The 18,836-nt window shown below is 48.8% G+C and overlaps 1 protein-coding gene across 1 annotated transcript in view; it reads left to right on the top strand.

Moving 5' to 3' along the window:
- The first annotated feature begins 13,890 nt into the window (after positions 1–13,890).
- The window catches only part of KCNK10 (potassium two pore domain channel subfamily K member 10), a 65,171-nt gene continuing 60,225 nt past the window's right edge, over positions 13,891–18,836 (top strand). The window contains exon 1 of the mRNA XM_045807980.2: positions 13,891–14,225. Within this exon, the coding sequence (XP_045663936.2) occupies positions 14,001–14,225 (225 nt within the window). The 5' untranslated portion in view covers positions 13,891–14,000. The remainder of the gene's footprint in view (positions 14,226–18,836) is intronic.

The raw sequence follows: 18,836 nt of genomic DNA, 5'->3' as shown, positions 1-18,836 counted from the left end.
ATAAACCTCTTCCTTGGCTTTATTCATTCAAAGTATTTATCAAATGTGCCAAGTGCTGTGCTAGACACTGGGTGTATAAAAGTGAACCAAATGAGCAAGGTCTCTGGCCTTGGAGTTGAAAGTCTAGGGGTGCAGGTCTGAGGAAGACAGCGAATCAACAGTAAGCCAGCGAATACTATTACTACGTGCAAAGGTAGAGACAAAAGGAGAGGGGCTACTTAGGGTGGTCAGGAAAGACCTCTGTGAGGTGGTAGCATTTAAACAGAGCCCCAAAGGATGGGTGGGAGTCAGCTGTGGGGAGAATGGGGGGAAGAAGACCCCATGTAAAGTGAAGGAAGGCTGGGATGCAGGGCGTGGGGGTGAGGTAGGGGGTGGGGAGACAAAACTGGAGAAGTGGGTGGGGGTCTGTTGTCAGGCCTTGGGGTCCAGAGTAAGGGGCTTGCCTTTTATCCTAGATGCAGCGGTGGGAGCACTGACAGGTTTGAGGAAGGGAGGTGATAGGATTTATGTTTGAAAATGTTTTCTGACTTCTGAGCGGAGAATGGCTGGGGGGTGGGGTGAGCCTGGGAGTGGCAGGACCTGTGAAGCGCTGTGGCCGGAGTCTCAGAGAGGTGGTGGTCTGAGCCAATGGTGGGATAGGGAAGGAGGGCCAGGGATCCTTCTAGGTCTATTTGGAAGTAGAAATGACAGAACTCTGGGAGGGAGGAAGGAACAGGAGGCCAAAGTGAGGTTGCCTCCGAGAATCTGGCCGTTTGGCTTGTGCAAACTGGGTGGATGTTGATACCATCCTGGGAGAGGAGCCTTCTTTTCTGGGCGGTTGGCGATCAAGTACAATGTGCCCATACTAAGTGTGAGACACACTTGCGATCTGCCAGTGAAACCGAACCATTGGTATTTACGTATATGGAGCAGGCATTTCAGAGCCGTGTTTTCAGGAGTCGAAATGTATTCTTGGAAGAAACAGTCTCCCCACCTCTGACAGTCTAGGACAGTTTTCCCAGGGCCCTGTCCTTCCAAATGTTTCTGTCTCTTTTCTGACCCCAGCTCCCATCAGTGCCCATTGCGATGCTGCTGCACCAAGACCTGGACCTTGGCCTTGAGCATTGCAAAGCCCACACTCTCTTGGCATACACACAGAGGAAGGTTGGCCACTCGGGTAGTCCATGAGGATGACTTTGAGATTGTTGTCATTAAATACTCAGTTCTTGTTCTGGTTGTAAGTGGCCTGGATGTTATGGCGATGACTGTGGTGACCCAGGTATCAGTATCCCTGTAACCCGAGTAGCCAGCAGAGCTCCCTCATTCTTTGTAGAAGGGGCTCTGGCCACCTCCAGTGTTGGCTTGACTTATCACCTGGGACACAGCATGTCTGCGGCTCCTGTGGCTTTTGCACGCTGATCCCTAGGTTGCCTCCTGCTGGCCCCTGTCTGCTGCTTCCCTGGGCATAAAGCTGGGAGTCATCAGCAAGTGGGTGGCATTTAAAACCATGGCCCTGAAATAGATTAGTCATGGGGAGAATGCAGAGAAGAGAGGGTGCAGGGATGAGTCCCATGAAACCCCAATAGTTACACATTTTTAGGAAGAGGAATCTGAAGAGTGGATTTAAAAAGACCTAACCAGAGATGGGTGCCTGGGCGGTTCAGTGGGTGAAGTGTCTGACTCTTGATTTCTGCTCAGGTCATGATCTCAGAGTTGTGAGATCGAGCCCTGTGTCGGGCTCTGCATTGAGCTGGAGCCTGCTTCAGATTCTGTCTCTTTCCCTCTCCCTCTGCCCTTTCCCTGCTCTCTCTCTTTCTCTCTCTCTCGGAAAAACAAACCAAACCAAACCAAACCAAAACAACAAAACAAAACAAAACAAAACAAAAACACAAGACCTAACCAGAGAGAATGGAGGAAAATCTTGGGAATGTGGTGTCAAAAAGCCAGAAGTGGGAGCATTTTAAGAAGGAGCGAGGCCTTGGGTGCCTGGGTGTCTCAGTCAGTTAAACATCTGCCTTCGGGGGCGCCTGGTTGTTAAGTGTCTGCCTTCGGCTCAGGGCATGATCCTGGCGTTATGGGATCGAGCCCCACATCAGGCTCCTCCGCTATGAGCCTGCTTCTTCCTCTCCCACTCCCCCTGCTTGTGTTCCCTCTCTCGCTGGCTGTCTCGATCTCTATCAAATAAATAAATAAAATCTTAAAAAAAAATATCTGCCTTTGGCTCAGGTCATGATCTCAGGGTCCTGGGATCAAGCCCCACATTGGGCTCCCTGCTCAGTGGGGAGCCTGCTTCTCCCTCTCCTCTCTGCTCATGCTCTCTCTCGCTATCTCTCTCTCTCAAATAAATAAATAAAATTAAATTAAAAAAAGAAGGAGCAAGGCCTTCTATGTGGAATACTGTGGGAGGCCAAGTTGGAGGCCGTGTTGGTTGTACTGGATCTGCAAGGTGGAGGCGGTGGGGGTCCTGGGAAGAGCAGTCATGCTAGGGTGCCAGAGGTTGAAGCCTGGTTGTTTTTATATGGTTTTATGCCTGGTATCACCCAGTGTTGTACTTCCCTACATTCTTGGCTGGTTATGTTGGGTGGCTGACGGTTGTGCTCCTCCTGGCCCTCTGACTTGGGTGTGCCAGATAAAATGCAGGACACCCAGTGAAATGTGAATTTCAGAAAAATAAATTTTTTTAGGTTATAAGTATGTCCCAAATATTGCATGGGATATACTTATCCTAATTTTAAAAAATCTGAAATACAAATTGAACTGCCTGTCCTGCATTTTTTCTTTTTTTTTTGCTGAATCTTGCAGCGCACGTTGAGTTTATACTTTAAAATGGCTAAAATGGTGAATTTTATGTGATGTGAATTTTAACACTCACAAATCTAGCAACCCTATCCTAGCTAGACGAGGTCATGTAGAAGCTACCCTATGGTCTGATTCTGGGTTGAGTCACCAGGACCAGTAAGAAATGCCAACCTTGAGGGACCCTTTTTTTCTGGTGATAGCTAATGCATCTTAAGTTCCCTTGGAACACCCCACAGACTACTGAGCACATAGTAGGCACTCACCGAATGATAGAAGCCGCATTATGTGCCGTGGGGAACATTAGCTGACAGTGATCCGTAAATGGAAAGACACTACCCTGGTACCTGTGAACCACTTAGAGAACGTCAGGAAATGGACCTCGCGTGGACGTGTCCAGTGAATGAAGTGGTCTGGCACTTTTGGCTGTGCTTGAGGACGGAGGGCTAACTCCATGACGTACCTCATAGCCCCGTGACTACGGAACAAATGGTTTTGCTGAATTCAGCACCTCCCAGTTATAGCAGCTTAAATGCAACTGGCGTCGGAGGGGCCATTAAACATCTTTAAATGGCAGGGAACTCTTGGAAATGCCCACAAATTCCAAGATAGCTGGGTTGTGTCATTTGCTATTTTAATTGGTTATAACAATTTCTAGGCCCTTTTCCCTCCTCCTTTCTATGAAGCGGAGGAGTCATAACCACAAGACTGTATTTCAAATGACCTCTTCCGAGGCAGCTTCAAAGCAATTAAGTACAGGTTGAATCTGAAGCGTATGACGCATTAAATGTCAACTAGGATTTTCTGCGAGGATTATGTTCCTTGGTTAAAAGCTGAGAACCCAAACGTTAGGTTTAGCTGTCTATGGAAATGCCTTTCTTCTTCTTCTTTTTTTTTTTTTCCTCTTGTGGTTTTTCCCCTGAGCTTTGCTGTTTACAAGGACTGTTGTATCCCTCGTTAATATTTGTTTACATGGCAAGCGGAACCGGGCACTTTTATTTTACACTATTTTATTGAGCCCTACGATGTGCTAATATTCGCTAATTTGTATTCTGGTTGTAGGTCTCTGAGTCAGGTCCTATGGTTCTTATAACTGGGCAGTTCCTTGAACGGAAATACGTTTTTGATGACGGCTTCATTGCTGCTAACCCATCCCGTAGAGAGGTCGCCCGGGTAACAGGTGTGGGTCTGAGGATCTATCAGAGGTAGCATGGAGGAGGAAGTGAACTTTTGAAAATGATGCCAGAGCACACTTCTTTCTGTACTCCCTTTTTCTGTGAGCTGTTTCTTGGGGGAGCAGGTGAAGGACCGAGTATAGCGGCTTGGCAGCTTTCCTCACGATCCAGGCAGGGATCTGTTTGCTAAGATTTCAGTTGCCTTTTCTAGATCCTTGAGTGCTGGGCCTTTTCTGAATTACACGGGAGTGGAGGGGAGGATGGTTCCACCCAATTCATCCACATTTTTACCTGGTGATCTCCTGGACACCAGGGTCCTGCCCCATCACCTTTGTGCCCGCTGGTGCCTGAAGTGTGATAGACACTTGACCAACATTTGTTGAATCCATTCCATAAACATACGTGTTGTGCCCTGGGATTGGGACTCTGGAAGATTTAGAGGCAAGAGGCCCAGAGCAAGGGGGCATTTAGAGGAACTTACTCTCTAGCAGGAGGGATTACTAGTGAGAAAGGGCTGCAGATATTTGGGGGGGGGGGGGGAGTGAGGTGTTGGTTTGTCGAGAAGGGCCAGCCTACATTCAGCAGCTCGTGGTTGGTTGGAAAATTCCCCTGGAGGCTGGTTCAGCCCTAGGATTCCCCTGGCAGCAACGACTCTTGGCTTCATCAGATCCCATTTGGTTCCCCAAACCTAGGAGTGCTGGTTTATTAAAGATTCCCTTCCCTCTCTTTTTAGATCTGCTTCCCCAATTTGTCAGTAAGTCTGTTGATTCCTTGAAGACTTCACTAATTAGAGCTATTAATAGTATTTGCAAACACTTCTCAGTCTTCAGAGAGACGGACGGTACGTTTGCCACATCCCCGTCTCCCCAGCCTCATGAGGAACAATGTGGGCATTCCTTTCCCTTTTCGGTTTCTCCCTTCCTCCCTCCTGCACTCACTCCCAGCCTCCGATGGCTGCATTTGCAGCGAATCACGGAGATGGTGCTGATGTCAGCAGCCGATACTGCATTAGAGGAACCACTTCAAGGGGGAAATTTCCAGAGGGTGATGCTGAAAGGCAAAGCCATTTTGTGGGGTGTTTTGTAGAAACCGTTTTTTTGCCTTTGATGGATCTCATTCATTTTTGCGACTTAGTAGGCACAGTGAAGGAAGAGCCATCTAAAATTTTTTTTCCATCCAAGTTTTTTTTTTTTTTTTTTTTTTTTTTAATAGGAGGTTTTAGTGACTGTGAAGTAAGCCAGGAGCCCCGGTGGCTACCCTGGAGGGGCAGGCGGCTGAGGATGCTTGCAAAAACCACAGTGTACTGGGGTGTTGAGACTCCCTCTCAGCGACCCTGGGACAAGGGCACGATGTAGGTACAGCTTATGCTACACAAACAGTTTGTTCTTAAAGATGGATAAATATAAACCACAGCCCAGTTTAGTCGTACGCACAGCTTGCCATTCGAATGCTTTCCCCAGCAAATCCTTCCGTAACGTAGATAGCTGTCTCGCAGAGGGATGGCCATGTACAATTTCAGCTTCGTGTACGGTAAGATTCACCGTAACATCTCCATGACGTTTGTCCGTACAGCTGGTTCTGAGCAGGGACACAGGGCTGTGTGGCACCGAGCTGAAGCGGGAAGCTAGGTGTGGAGCGGCAGCCATCCCCAAGGCTGTTCGATTTCCAGCAGCGTCCAGCAGCCTGGATGTGGTCTCTGAGCAGAGAGAAGGGGTGTCTCCAGATGGCTGCAGAAAAGGACAGAAGGAAAGGGAGTAGAGTCTGTGAGCTGGAGAGTGAAGTGTTGAACTTGGAATCTAAGCGGGGCGGGGAGGGAGGAAAACACAGCGGGGCCACGAGAAAGTGAGACATGGGGACAGGATGTGTTGTGGGGCAGTTATGGGGGAGAGCCGGGTGGATAGGATGTTCAAGTCTGAAGTGGATTTCTTTACCGGTGTATTTCTGAGGCAGGGACGTTTCTTGGGATGACGGGGTTCGGGATGCGGCCGTAGGAGGAGGCGATGGTAGTGGAAACCATTGGTCATCCATTACCTCTTCCAGAACTGTCTTCCTGGCCCTGTGCACCCCTCCTCCAGAGTCTGTGTGCTTCTCCCCGTGTAGCTCGTCCCTACAAAGAATCCCTTTTCGGAAGATTTTCCTTGGTCTCCTGGCACCTCTTACCAGGATGCCCCTGGGCATTTATGTCCCTCTGGGGGTTTCTGTAGCCGGCGACTGACTGCGTAAGAGTTGGGACAAACTTGGGGAAGTAATTTATACTGCAGAGCTCCCACGGACTAGGGGACAGGGCTTCAGCTGGAAACCACTCTTACTTGGTTTCTTGCCCTTCCCCTCCCTGCTTCCCCACTCCCTTATGGGCTTCTCCTAGAAGCACTTCCTAAAAAACTGCTTGCAAACCAGTCTTCATCTCGGGATCTGCTTCTGGGGAACCCGGCCTGAGACACTGGTTGAAGTGGTTTGGAGGTGATGGTGATGGTGAAGAGGAAGGAAATGGGAGGTTTGGGTATGGGGTGGATTGTCTTGTGGAAAAATTGAATTACTCAAGAGGAAAGCAGGACGTGAATGGAAGCTTCAAGGCATCAAGGAGAGAGGTCAGCTCTACCACAGACAGCCATGGAGGAGGAGAGACGTGGAGGGGCCAGAGGGTTTGGGTCTCAAAGGAACAGGGGTTTGGATGCAAGATCGTGGAGTGTTATTTTTCTGGGACAGGGAGGCCCTGACATTGTGGGTGAGGGAGATAGAACAACCTTTACCTGAATGCCACACTCAGAGGACAGTGTCCTCAGGGGAAGCCCAGGTGTCACTGAGGAAGGTGGAGGAGGGCTCCCTGAAGTTGCTGGGAAAGTTGGGGAAGTCTTCAGTCTGGTGGACCTGAGGTGTCTTTGGAAAGGTTTGGGATGGGGAGGGCGGGTTAGATCAGAGCAGAGGAAGCAGAGAGTAGAAGAGGGATTAAAGCTACATCGAGGGGAATCAAAGCTACAGGGAAGCTTACATCCACTGGTTTCACTGGCCTTGCACTTCTCGGAGGAATTGGTCCCTTGAGCTTCCTGGTGGATGGTGGTTTGGCAGTCTGGATACGGAGTGTGGAGTTTGCTACTACCCTGGCCACATAGTTGGCATGTACTTGTGGAATAAATGAATAAATGGGACATCACGTTTCTAAATTTCCCTCCCTTTTCATCACTGTAAAACATGAGTGTCCTGATCACCTCCGCATTTTATGCTCTGATAAATATGGAATTTATCGAAGTACCTCTCGCTGCTTCTGTCCGCATCATTGGGTGGGATGCAGTGAACAGATGTCCTCAGGTTGGGGAATGAGGCAGTGCATTGGCTTATGGACTTACGTCATAGGATCTTTCTGCCGAATGGGTTAACATGCAAAAGTTTTTCAGTTTTGCTTTCTACGGTGGATCTGTACAAAGAATCGGTTCGACTGGTAGAACCACTTGTGATCTATGTGCTTGAGAGAGCCGATACCCGAGGGAGTTTGCTGGGGTCAGAAGGCAGCATGCGGAGGGCGAGGCAGGGCTGGGGAAGGAAGATGGGCCCTGAGCACGTGCGACATGTTAGAGGCCATGTAAACAGGCGAATAATTGTGGGGAGTAACTGTGGGGTTTTAAGCAGGAGCAGGATTGGAGTTTTAGAAAGGATCCCCTGGCTCCAGCCTGCTTGGAAGGGTCCCCTTCGGTGGAGCCCAGCGAGGAGAGGTAATTAATTGGTTTTGACAAAACACCTGGGAAAGGCAAACCTCTATCTGGAAACAACAGGCCCTGACAATGGGATTTAAAACACTTGGCCCCAGGGTAAAGGAGATATTTTGGGAATTACAGCTACTTACATTATTTTTAATCCAAAAGGTAGGGGAAAAAAAAAATCTTTTTTTTTTTTTTAAGCGCTCTAGTTAATTTAAATTATGGAGGAAAAAATCTAGAGCCAGAGACAAAATGTGTTATTCACGAAGCATTTTGGAACTAGACAACAGAACCCCAGCCGTGGTTGTGTGCCTTCAGGCCTTGACTGTGGAGTCATGACAGAGGGGTACATCTCAACAGCATGGTGGAGTGTGGGGCCTGTTGGGAAAACCACCAGGTAGGGAGCCCCAGATCTTGAAAAAGGAGCAGGGCGGTGGGAAACGCCAGGGCTGCTCCAACCAGCTCAGCATGGCGAGGAGGAGCCCTGGTTCTGGACTCTTTCTTGTCTTCCCTAGGAATTGAACAAATCATGAAGAGCTCCCCTTAGACTGCTGTCTGAGAACTTTAACACCTTGACTCTGGATGTTTGTCTGTGGGAAAAATATACTATGAGTACCGGGGCTGCTCTTACTACCAGATTCAATGAATTCTGCAGTCAGATTTTCTGTTGGGCAAGTGTGTGAAATTGATATAAATGCTGGTAAATTTATGGGTGGGTGCATGAATGAATTCAGGAATGGAACAAATTATAAGTAGGAACAACTCAGTTGTAGGCAGTGTGCTAATAAGCTCCACACTAAGACATCAAGACAACATAGAGGAAGGACATCTGATTATACTGGGGGGCGGGCAGTTGGGGAAGACTTCCTGGAGGTGGTTACCCATGAAGTGAGTTTTGAAGTAGGAGGTGTTGTCCAGATAAGGAGTGGGGGGAAGAAAGTTATCTGGGAAGCAAGACAGCCCTGAGGGCGGCATCAGCAGATGGCTCAGCATGCAAGGGTCAGGGTGCTGCTGGGTTTGGCTGGGTCAAAGGTTGTGTGTTTGGGGGCGTGGCAGCAGGTGAGGCTGGGGAGACAGGCAGGCGCCAGGTCCTGGAAGGAGCCTGCACTTTACTGAATCACTGTGGTGCCTTCAGAGGAGCTCAAGCATGAGGTGGCTGTGTGCAGATTCATGCCTGGGAGAGCGCCACCTGGCTGCGATGTGGAGGATGGATTCGAGGAGGCAGGACTGGAGGCTTTTGAAGTGATTCTGGTGAGAGAAGGCAGGGTCTGCCGGAAACAGAGAGGCGGGAAAGAGAGAGGCGGGGACAGATGTGGGTCAAGGTGGCAGCATGTTCTCAGCTCCTTCCCCCTCCCCTTTCAGCATGGATTGCTCTTGTCTTGGCTCTCTGTCTCTAAAGGTTCCCAGGAATTTCCCGATGCCTTGGTCTCTTCTATCTGGACGCAAAGTCTGGTGTTTTAAGAGGGCTAGGGGAGAGAGATCCCTGAACCCAAAGGGAGAGGCTTTTCTGTGGTGGGCTTTTGGGGACATGCATGGCTTGCTCACTTAGTGTGTGTAGACGGGCCCTGCGTTCTTACCAGGACGAGCTTGATCACCTTTAAGGTACAGCAGTCAGATGGAAGCTGGAAGAACAGGGTTTGGCTGTTGGGCTATGTGGAGTCAGAGGGAGCCCGCACGTTCCTCTGCTCTTCTCAGAGGATGGTCACGGTGAAACCCGGGGCTGTGAGGCTGCTCAGCCTTCCTTCCTTCTTCCCGACACCCACCCTCTGCACTTGCCTCAAGTTCACGTACACCCAGGGAAGCGTTCTGAGGATTCCAGGCTCAGCGTCCACCTGGAGCTCTCTGGAAGCTCTGAGCTGCCGGTGCAGGTGGCCCTGGACAGATTCCAGGCCTGGGAGGGTTGGGGGGAGGGCAGGAGTTCTCTGCTTCTCGCCAGTGTGTTGCAATCAGCTGCACTTTGCCTGGGTCCATAGGCAGAGTCACGTTGCTGTGTGACAGCGGCACCTCTGAGGTGCCTGCTGTTCAGGTTTCCAAGAAACCCTGAGTCCTGTGGATGTCATTCGTTTCAAGTGGCCTGGAGGAGTGGAGGCACTTGGGGTTAGGTGTCTGAAGATGGGTCCAAGGGCGCCACGGCCCCGGCCTTCATGCCTCACCTGTCATGGGGATGGATAGTGGCAAGTGCTCTCCACACAAGGTTTCGTGATGATACACTAGGTTCGTGCGTGTGTAAGATCCTTGTCGACTCTCCCACGGACTCTGAAGGCGGGGATGGGTCTCATTCATTTCGGTACCCCCGGCGCCAAGCACGGTGCCCGGTGACTCCAGTGTTTGTTGACTGAGTGCAAGAAAGGGCGATGGCAGGAAGTACAGGGTACGGGCAAACCTGAAAAATTCAAAACTACCGCAAACCTGTTCAACCACGAAGAAGCAGATTTCCGCGTGTGCTCCCGTATCTACCCATGTTTAGGTAAAAGTGGAATGGCGGAGCATTTGTGAGGAAACATTTTAAAATGAAAGTGAACTGAAGGGATATCGCCCTTCCCGCCTTTCCCTTCTCATCAGTCCTTGGCCGCACTGTTGCTGACACTTTTCCGTGGGAGTCGGGAGGAATGAAGGTCATTACTTTCTACGCCCCATCTATTATTGATACATTTCAGAGAAAAGGCCCTTTCCACCAGGGGGATTTCTTTGTTTCCTATTCTTCCGTGCCTATGCTCCAGAAAACTGACTTTGAAGTCAGATTATTCTCATTTAAATCCCGGTTCCCCCACTTTCTGCCCCCTTGACCTCAGTTTAGTCGTGCGATCTCTCTGGGTCTCAGTTTCTTCATCTGCGAAGCGGGGATATGTGGTGGCTGACCGTGCATGTGCCTTGTAGCCCTCCAACGGAGTCCTTGCTCTCCACCTTCCGCAGATGAGGAAACAGAAACTCAGTGGTCAACCAGACGCTGATAGCTTTGGGGCCGAAACTCTGGTTTTTGCTCTTGGTCCTTTGGAAACCTGGGATTGGTGGATTCTATTCAGACTCTGCTCCCGGGACAGTCTCTTAGCAAACTGGCATTGGGAACTGGTCTGAGAAGGACCTTCATCAGGCCCAATTCTGCTCAGCTTCAGGAATGCTAGAAGCCCCGGAAACATCCATGACGCAAGTCAGCGAAGGAGACCCAGCTGCAGGTGACCTCTGAGCTCAAGGTCGTCATTGGGCTTCCTCCTAATGTCTGTCACCTGACGCCGTGGGGGGCATTCCCTAAGCAGATTGTCAAACCCCCAAAGCTGGGAGGCACTCTGACTTCTCCCCACCACAGCACAGCGCCTTCTGCTCACTTGGCCCCACATAAATGCTTGTTCCTGAGGGTGGTGGTGAATCTGATGGGCCTTTTGTCTATAGTCTGAAGGAGTGAACAACAACAACAACAGAAAACAAACATTTGCTCCATGCCAGGCACTGTGCCAAGAAGCGGAGATCCAACAATCAAAAGACAAGCTTTCAGACTCCAAGGACTCTCTAGGCTCATGGGGAGACGGGCATGCCGAGTCTGCCTGGAGAGTCCAGGAGGACTTCACAGAGGAGGCAGCTTTGAGCTGACACTGAGGAAGTTGGGCGTTTCCCAGGCAGGTGAAGGTGGGGAGGGGGCTGCTGGCCAAAGGAGCATCCACGAAGGTGTGGAGGCGTGAACAGAGCCCTGCCATGTTGAGTGCTGCTGGAGTGCCAAGCTCTTTCCCACTGGGCGCCCTCATCCACACTGTGTGTGGTTTGGATGTGCCAAGGTCTCGGCCTTTTATTCTTCATTCATTTAATCAGTGTATTGTGTGTCAGGCACCGTACAGGACACTGGGTACAGAGTTGAGAGTGTAGACCTGGGGCCTGCCCTCCTGAAGCTCTAAGTCCAATGACAAGTAAACGGGTTCTGTTAACAGTGAGTGTGGACTAAGAGAGACCTAATCTAGTGGGGGTGTGGGTGCATGAGTTTCTTATAGCTGCTGTAACAGATTGCCACAATCTTAGTAGCTTAACACAATGCATATTTATTATATTGTGGTTCTGGAGGTCAGAAGTTCAAAATCTGTTTCACTGGGCCAAAATTAAGGTGTAGGCAGGGCTGGATCCTTCTGGAGCCTCTAGGGGAGAGTCTGTTCCTTGTTTTTTCCAGCTTCTAGAAGCTGATTTCATCCGTTGATTTGTGACCTCTGCTTCTTTCCTTCCATGTCTTTCTCTGACCCTCTTGCCTCCCTCTTTTAAGGACATTTGTGATTACATTGGGCCCACCTGGTAATCTAGGATAATTCTCTATCTCTAGATCCTCGACTTAACCACATTTGCAAAGTTCCTTTTGTGACGTAAGGTAACGTAGGCATAGGGCCCAGGGATTAGGACGTGAACATCTTTGGGGGCCGTTATTCCACCAACCACAGAGGGAGCAGGGGAAAGGGGGAAGGGGTGCTTCCAGAAGTGGATTTAACCCAAGATTTGTCAAAGGTGGGTGACAGTGGAGGCAGGGAGGGCCCTTAGGAGGCTGCTGGATTGGTCCAGGCAAGCCACGATGATGGCCCCTGATGAGGTTGGGGGTCCTGGGAAGCGTGAGAGGCACAGGGATGGAGATACAGCAGGGAGGGTAATAAGTGGGGAGTGTGGGGGCAAGGTCGAAAGAAATCTGTCCTAGACAGGACGCACCTCAGTATCAACCAGGGCCAGTAGGAACCTGAAAGCCGTGTTTTGGGGGAAGGATTAGCAAGAACATGATGCCCAAGGTGCTGGTTCTGATTCTTAAATCTTTCAGTGAGAGATTCCAGACGGTTTTGTATTCAGTGAGTCAGAAGGAAATGTAACATTCAGTGATTTTATTTGCTAGAATCACGTCCAATAAAAGGCTGTTGTTCCCCTTGCTTTTCAAAGACACAAGCTGACTTTGAGGCTCCAGGAGGAAAGGCAGATATTTGCAGACCTGGACTCCTCGAGGTGGCCACCCTTCTGGCCAGGTGTCGTCAGGGTCATTGGCGCTTTGAACGAGAGCGAGCGACATTCCCGTGCTTTTATTTATCTTGAATTTCCCAAGGCAGAGAGCGAGCAGTCCGCTGGATTGTTTGCCCCACTTAGGTAATTACCTAATACCATCTCCTAATACCTTGTTTACACAACAGCCGGGCTGCTCTATGGCAGAGGCCGTAGTAGTAAGCGTTAGTGTAATAAAGGCAGAGCAAAATGCAAGCACGCCACTGTTCACTGCTGCGCAAGACAGATTGCCCAAGCTCACGATAGCATCGTGTGTTAACGCGACCCTGCTCTTCCTGCCGTTCTGGAATAGCCTCCGGCTCCACATGCTTATTTCCAAGGTGATGAAATTGCCCTTCTAGAGACCAGCGACCTTTGAGAGTTTGATGTATTCTCAAAACGAGGGGAAATTTCTTTTCTGATGGTTTCCTACTGGAGGAAAATAGAAGAAAAATTCTGTCACAAATAGACCAGGAGTGGTTACATCTAAGTCATCGCATTTTCCATTGAGAAATGTGCCTAGAATCTATTTTATTGTTCTTACGTTTTTCCAGGAAACCAAGTTACTTGGCAAGAAACATCACTCATTGTTTACTTCCGTCAATCCAGTCACCTGTTTTTTTGTTTTTCACTTTGCTTGTCTTCTGAACCCCAAACTTTCTTTACTATGTCTGAGTTTTGACTCGTCTGCCCGATAGCAGGCTTGCCCTTCTTCCCTTTGTTTTGTGACCAGCACCTGGGATGAAAGGGACTTTGAAACTCACTAGATGTTCATCTCTTCTCTGCCCTTGGTATCCTCCGGTCCTCAGTGCGTGGACGGGGTAGCTGGGCATCTGTCTCCTAGTTATTCCCTCTCCAAGCTGCACAACACGTCTGTTTTTTCAAATATGATGGTTTGCCCTGCATCTTACACATTGCTTAACCAAGGAAGCTTGAGAGAAGAGATGAATTCTCAATCACGGAGCCCTGGCTTGCAAAATCGGGCCCTTGTAGAGAAACAGAAGAATTTCAAACTCAGTTACTACTACTTTTTTTTTTTTTTTAAACACCAGAACTCCTGGAGTTCCTTTTCTAAGAACTCAAACAGGCACCTTGCAACCGATCAGATCCCCTCACTGCCCGGCTTGCTGAGCCAGGTTTTCGTCCTCCTGTTTGAAAGCTGGCTTGAGAAAGACATCTGTGCTTTGTTTCTGACGAGTTCCGTGTCTTGTATTTATCAACAAACTCTCTCTCCCCCTGTCCCCCGCCCTGTTTCTCAGTGGCCGTTCCGGCAGCAGCGCCCCCGGTGTGCCAGCCCAAGGGCGCCGCTAACGGGCACTACGCCGCCCCGCGCCTCTCCATCTCCTCCCGAGCCACGGTCGTCGCCAGGATGGAAGGCGCCTCCCAGGGGGGCCTGCAGACCGTCATGAAGTGGAAAACAGTCGTGGCAATCTTCGTGGTCGTGGTGGTCTACCTCGTCACCGGCGGTCTGGTCTTCCGGGCACTGGAGCAGCCCTTCGAGAGCAGCCAGAAGAATACCATCGCCTTGGAGAAGGCGGAATTCCTGCGGGATCATATCTGCGTGAGCCCCCAGGAGCTGGAGACGCTGATCCAGGTGAGCGGGGGTCAGGCTGGGGTCAGGGGAGAATGGAGTCCAGACCGCCTGTGGGGGGAAGGGACAGCTTCGGTTTTGACCTTCGAGCTCACTGAGTTTTGCCTTTGGTTGAGATGTGCCTGATGGTCCGGGAGGGCCTCTCCGGGGAGGTGACATCTGACCTGAGACCTCAAAGGAGCCAGAGAGTGAGGCATGTGATGATGTGGGGACAGGGGGGCCAGCCGTGCGACAGCCTCGATGCGGCGACGTTAGGAGAGGCTGGGTTTTGCATCACTTGCTTTTGGGTGAGGTGGCAGGAAGCAGCAGCAGGGGAAAGGGCTTTGGAGTTTCAAATTCGAGTCCACCTCTGGGTGCTGATTAACTTCCCGATTCTGAAGTCTGTGTCAGACGCTGGGCTAAGAGGGTGCCCTGGAAGCCAAAGAGAACTTTAAATAAGCAGGGATGTGTTAAACCTGTCCCAGGTCAGTGAGAGTGGAGTAAAGACCACCGATGGGCGATGAGAGGCTGTCGGTGACTTGGCAGAGCCATTTTGGTGGATTTATGGGATGAAATAATAAGGAGAGCAGTCGTAGTAATAATCAGCGTTGCTGTTTTGAACATTTATTGCATCAGGCACTGTGCTAAGCTCCTTGCATACCTTGGACATTAAGAAAAAATATCCATAAAAATATAGAGGTGGAGAATTTTGTGTTACCACCTAGAGAAGCAGGGCAATGAAAGCAGGGGTGGGGCTGGCTGGGGGGCCATGGGAGATGGAGTCATTTCAGGTGGTGTGGTGGGAGCAAATGAAACAGGAGGCTTCAGAAGCCTGGGAAGGGCAGGGAGCCACGTCCCAGGGGGAGGAAGGGGAGTGGCTGGAAGGGGAGTGGCTGGGAGCCCCGCTGGGGGTCTTCCTCGTGCAGGAGATGAAGGATGGCTGCCTTGGAGACCGAGGTTTGAGTTCCTAACCTACACATGCTACTGAACCAGGAAGTGTAGGTCCTGGTGGAAGGTGATGACAGTGATGGAGGCAAGGGAGAGTCATATCTTTCCAGGGGTTCTAAAGTTTGCAAGGCAGAGGGATGGAAAAGATGGCTCCCGAGACTCCTTCTGCCCTGGGGTTATCTGCATTCAATTCTAATGGCGACTGCCATCCAGGATATTGCAGGATTTGCAACACTGACCTAGCTATTTGTCTATTTAACTACAATGATAGGCAAGGGGAATTATGGGGCTTCTTATGATCTGGAGCCTGCATAGCAACTGTATTCCTTTAAAGAAATTTTGATTATCTGACTTGACTCTTACAAATAAATAAAAATATACATTCCCCCCCCAGAATAAATATGATTTCATACCTATGATCCTATAACTTTTATTAAAAAAGAAAACTTTAAAATGCAAAAAATCTAAGAGCAGTATTTCATATTAGTCTTTCTTGGATAGCTTTCTCTCCCTCACCCCCTTTTCTGAGAAAATGCTATCAAATTTGTGATGATGGGAGTGTTGTACCAATCTGTGCCAGTGTTAAGACGTTAGAATATCATAGAAAATGGGGGAAACAATTCTGGAGTAATTTTAAGTAAGAACGGAATAATACATGTTGTTGTGATATGTGGTGAGTTCCTTTCTAACTAGTTGCAATATATAATAACCTAAAAAGTGGTCCAAATTGAATCTAGATTCATGCTTGCATTTTCCTTCCTTAGACAGTGAGATCTTGAGGAAAAGGATTATGTCATATTATCTTTCCATCCGTGTGTAGCCTATGCATTGCTTTGCATCTAATTATTGCCCAATAGAGAAATCCTTTAGGATTGAGATATCAACCTGAACTTCTAACATTGTTGATACCACCAGATATCTGAGGTTATTCACGCACTGGTTTATCTATTTAGGTATTGCCCATTCTTTGGCTGTCTTCTTCATGAAAAAGCTCAGAGGCCAGAATGGACAGGATGGGGATTCTAATTCTGGTGCTGCCATTAAAACCGGTCCCCTGCTTTGGTCTCAGAAGTTTCTCTGGGAAATGAAGAATGTGTGTGTGTGTGTGTGTGTGTGTGTGTGTGTGTGTGCAGATACATGTGAACACACACACATCCTTAAGGTCGTTTTTGTAACAATTAAGAAAACTACCCTATATCAGACACCTTTTATCAGCCAGATGCCTTGCACTCATTATCTCATGTAATCATTCCAACAACCCTCTGCGTTGGCACTATTACGCCCATTTTATAGGTGAGGAAGCCGATTCTAAAATAGGTGGAGTAACTTTCCAGCCCCTAAAGGGGCCGAGCTGGGATTCAAAGCGAGGTCTGTTTGACCTTGTCCTTCCTCCCCCAGTGAGTCTACAGGGTCTTTAAGTGGTCTTTCTTTGTCATGAACTCAGCTCTCTCTTGAACCTTTGCTTTGTGTTTAACACTTTACAGAATTTTAACAGTCAGGAAACATTGGCGTGCCCTGCTTCATGGCAGAAAGCATGTCCCCATGTCTTCTCGCTGCAACCACCGAGTGCGAGCCTTGGGCTTGGGATGCGTTAAGATCTCCAGCCACTGCGATGTAAGGATTTGTACTTGTGTGTATCTAGGTCTTTTTCACGACACAACTTGAGCAGATTTACATGTGACTCTGTGTGAATCAAGAGCCAGTTGATCATGGTTTGCCTTTCAGTTCACTGATTCCTTCATGGGATGGAAATGCCCACACTTACGGACTAGGGGGAGCGTCCTCTCACTTCATGTGCCTGAGCAGCATGGTGTAGAGTGCTTGTAAGAAGCTTTTTGGAAGGGTCTTCCACCCGATATATTCAAAGCTGGAAAAGTATTATGGTACTTCACCAAAGTCTGAAAGGAATGACTGACAGGTAAAAGATGATATCGATGGTATTCATCTGGTAATGTCAGGACCCTTGGCTGGATTGAGTGAACCCCTCATAAAGTAAGCTGGGAGGTGTAATTCATGTTATTAATAACAAACGCAGAGCATCCAGAACTGCTTCTCTCCCATGAAATGCCTGGATAGCTTAAAAGAGCCATAGTTTGGGGAAGGGTTTTCAAAAGAATTAAACCACTGTTATGGGGTGCTGTGGGGCTCCAGAGGAGACTGGTGGGTCACCGTCCCTGACCTGATCTTTGTTATGGAGGGAACTGTCTCATTAATGAATTCATCCATACATTCTCCAAGTTGCTATTGAGCTCCTGTTGTATCAGGTCACATGCCAGGGGCTGTGGATAGAAAAGAGGAGACTAAAACACACCGTGAGCAAGTTACTAACCTCTCTGTGATCCAGTTTCATTATCAATAAAATGTGCCTAAAATCCCTCACCCTTGGGGCATTGAGAGGATTAAATTCTATAATTCATGAGAAGGGCTTTGAACGATTTTTGGCACGTGGTGAGTGCTCAATAAATAACTAAATAAAAGGTCGTTCTCTCTGCTGCTGCTGCTTGTAGCTCTGTTCCAGGAGCTCAGAGTTTCAGGCAGGGCTCTCTTTTTTCTTTTAAGGGTTTATTTTAATTCCAGTTAGTTAACATGCAGTGTTATATTAGCTTCAGGGGTACAATATAGTGATTCAACAGTTCCATACATCCCCTGGTTCAAGCACTGATTCTTCCTGGGGAGGGGGTTTGGCCCCCAGGGGGCGTCTCACAACATCTGAAGACATTTTTGGTTGTCGCGACTTGAGGGGGTGCTAGCGGAATGTGGCGAGTAGAGACCGGGGATGCTGCTGAGCAGCCTGATGCACGGGACAGCCCCCAGCCCAGCAAAGAGTGAATCCAGTCAAATGTCGACAGTGCCGAGCTCGAGAAACCCTGGAAGAAGAGGCGCATAAACCAACAACTGGAATTTACTGCAATGGAGCTATTTTTTTTCCCAGTTTTATGGTGATATAATTGACATACGTCTCTGTATGGGTTCAAGGTGTACAGAAGAACATTTTGAACATATATCGTGAAATGCTTACCGCCGTTTGCTTGGCATCCATCACCGAGCGTAGATACAATAAAGAACAAAAGCAAAATGAGAAAAAAAAATTTCTCCTTGTGGTGAGAACCCTCAAGATGGACTCTCTTAACACCTTTCCTGTATATCACACCGCGGCGTTGGCGACGGTCACCAGGCTGTACTTTACGGCCCTAGTACTTCTGGGTCCTATGACCCGAAGCTGGGACTTTTTGACCACCTTCCTCCCGTTCCCCCTCCCCCCACCTTTGACCTCTTATCTCTTTTTCTATGAGTTTTTTTGTTTGTTTGTTTTTGTTTGTTTTTTTAGATTCCACATATAAGTGAGATCATAGAGTATTTGTCTTTGTCTGGCTTATTTTACTTACCCTCATGCCATCGAGGTCCATTCATACTCCGCTGTGTGTATGTCCTACAACTTCTTTATCCACTCTTCGGTCAGTGGACACTTAGGTTGTTTCTGGGTCTTGTCTATTGTAAATAATGCTGCTTTGAGCGTGAGGGTGTGTGTATTTTTTCAAGTTAGTGTTTTTGGGTTTTTTTGGACATATTCCCAGAAGTGGAATTGCTGGCTCATATGGCCGTTCTATTTTTAATTTTTTGAGGATCTTCCATACTGTTTTCCACAGTGGCTTCACCAGTTTGCGTTCCCACCAGCAGAGCACAAGG

Source organism: Ursus americanus, chromosome 26 (genome assembly GCF_024610735.1).
Source record: "Ursus americanus isolate L20-20 chromosome 26, mUrsAme1.1.p, whole genome shotgun sequence".
NCBI lineage: Eukaryota > Metazoa > Chordata > Mammalia > Carnivora > Ursidae > Ursus > Ursus americanus.
Note: the sequence above shows the minus strand (reverse complement) of the source record. Positions and strands in the feature narration are given on the sequence as shown.